The sequence below is a fragment of the Crocuta crocuta genome, unplaced genomic scaffold (genome assembly GCF_008692635.1).
Source record: "Crocuta crocuta isolate KB4526 unplaced genomic scaffold, BGI_CrCroc_1.0 scaffold7, whole genome shotgun sequence".
NCBI lineage: Eukaryota > Metazoa > Chordata > Mammalia > Carnivora > Hyaenidae > Crocuta > Crocuta crocuta.
Window position 1 is genome coordinate 11,408,446 of NW_027531904.1, and position 2,178 is coordinate 11,410,623.

Here is a 2,178-nt window from a genome sequence, read left to right on the forward strand (position 1 = left end):
TCCCTGGGGCGGCTCTGCTCCTGCTGCGTGGCCTCAGGAACCCCCAGGCAGGTCCTCCCCTGCTCTGTCTGGGAGTCCTCCCCGGAGCCCCCTCCCCCACACCGTGGAAACACATGTGGTCTTAATCATTCTGGTGTGTTTTTCCGACGATGGGGGCTGAGGAGATGGCGTCCCCAGTGGCAGCTGAGCAGTCAGCCCGGACAGGAGGCAAACAACCCATGACTCAGGCGGGGACGGCCCAGCTGTGACCCGGGGGGCTGCTCAGACGCAGGGCGGCTCCCAGCCGAGGCATCCGCCAGCTTGGCCACGGCTCCCAGGGCCATGCCGCCGCTGACCGAGGAGTCCCGTCCCCCACGCCCCAGAGCAAACCATGGGCAGGGACCTGAATACCTGGCTGGCAGGCCAGGAAGGCCCCGTAAGGCCCGGGGGCGAGCCCCGTCGTGAGTGACTGTAACCACATTTCAAACCACGGTGTTATACAAATTAGTAGTTTATTTGGCTTCTTAGTAGGACTGTCCCCAGGTCTAAGTGGAAGATGAGCACAGAAGCTGTAGGGACGGGGGAAGCGCCCGCCCCCCCTGCCCACAGGCTGCCTGTGGCCGGCCAGCCGCCCAGGGCACCTGCAAAGACCACGCACAAAGCCGAGGTGGGCATTTGTGCGAGAATGCACACATTTAGTTTAGAAAAGGAAAACGTGCTGGCTGTTCGCCTAGAATATTTCCTATATCGACACGATGGGCTAGAGACCAGCGTGGCTGCAAGTAACTAGGGAGCCGTCACCGGGGAAGCGGCGCCAGCGTGAGCCAGGGGCGGGGGCGCCCGCGGCCCAGGAGTGGGGGCAGCCCCGTGCTCAGGCTTACACACAAGTACAGGGAGCGTACACAAAGGACTTGTATAAAATAGATGTACGTAATCTAGAAAAACCTTGATAAAAATATAAAAATATAAACTGTAGTGAAAAATATACAAAAGTATTAACGTGTTCAACCCACGAGACAAGGACGTTCACGTGCAAGCTGGCAGGCGCCCCCGGTGCGCTAAGGGCTCCCCTCGGCCAGGGTACACGCCTTTGGGAGAAGCGTCACCACGAGGCCCAGCTGGCAGGGTCCCCAGGTTGGTGCGAACGCTGTCCGCCCGGGGAAGGAGGCGGGAGAGGGTGGCCCCAGGCGCTGTGGTTCTGGAGCGAAGGCCCCATCCTGTCCCCAGCCTGGCCCAGGCCAAGCTCCCCTCCTGCCCTCCGGACACCCAAGGAGACGACAGCGTCCCAGGCCCGTTCCCCCGCCCCCTCTGCTTTCTTGCTCACTCCCTGCCACGGACAACCGTCCGGAGGCGCCAGCACAGCACAGCCGGCCACTCCCAGAACCACAGCTCCGGCCACGCACAGTGGGCCCCTGGCGCAACCCACGTGTGTTTAAGATGCATCTTTCTGGGGCAAAACAGACAAAACCAGCCTATTCCTACAAGCACGCCCCCGCCCCCGCCCCCGCCCCGGCAAAATCGACTACAGTCTGATCCTGCTGCACAGCCTCACCGCCGTCCCCCAGGCCGGCAGCCTCGTGGGGGCTGGGGCGGGGTCTCGGGCCTGGGAAGGGGCTGCAAACGAGGACGCTACCAGCCACTCCCGGAAACAGCAATGTCGCAACATGTGTGACACCTGACAAACCAAGTCAAACAACCTATGGACGGAAAGTCAGTCTGCGGAGATGCCGACCGCTCGACGCGGGGACGACAGGGCGTCCCTTCCTGGGAGAGAAGCCCTTCTCCAAGTCGCACCGGTTCAGCGCTCAGGCGCGTCTGGCACGTATCAGCTAAGGGCGGGTTCCAGTTTCTCCAGGGAGGGTAACAATCCCACCTGAAGTCCCTTCCTTCCTATCCGAGTGAGTCGGTGCCAGGAAGCAGTCTCACGAGTACGCGTCAGGGACGGTCCCCGGGGCAAGGAAGCAAAAGTCGACTTCCTCGGGCAGAGCCTCTTCCAGAGAGCCCTCCGGCTGCAGAGCGGCCTGGGCGGTGTGAGCCCACGGCGAGGGGCGCGTGGCCTCGGGGAGGGACAAGGACGCTGCCGGAGCGGGTGCCGGGTGCCCGTGCGCAGGGGACCCTGGCTGTCACCCAGAAGCCACTCCACTGCCCCACCCCCTCCCTTCAGCCAGAAAGAGGGGCTTCCGGGAGGTCGGTGCCAGG

General features: G+C 63.2%; 2 protein-coding genes across 2 annotated transcripts in view; one reads left to right on the forward strand and one right to left on the reverse strand.

Annotated features, from left to right (window-relative positions):
• Positions 1-2,178, forward strand: part of IDH3A (isocitrate dehydrogenase (NAD(+)) 3 catalytic subunit alpha) — a 207,535-nt gene that overhangs the window by 92,809 nt on the left and 112,548 nt on the right. The gene's annotated exons all lie outside the window — the stretch shown is intronic.
• The window catches only part of TBC1D2B (TBC1 domain family member 2B), a 46,065-nt gene continuing 44,359 nt past the window's right edge, over positions 473-2,178 (reverse strand). Inside the window, exon 13 of the mRNA XM_077774292.1 lies at positions 473-551. Within this exon, the coding sequence (XP_077630418.1) occupies positions 484-551 (68 nt within the window). The 3' untranslated portion in view covers positions 473-483. The remainder of the gene's footprint in view (positions 552-2,178) is intronic.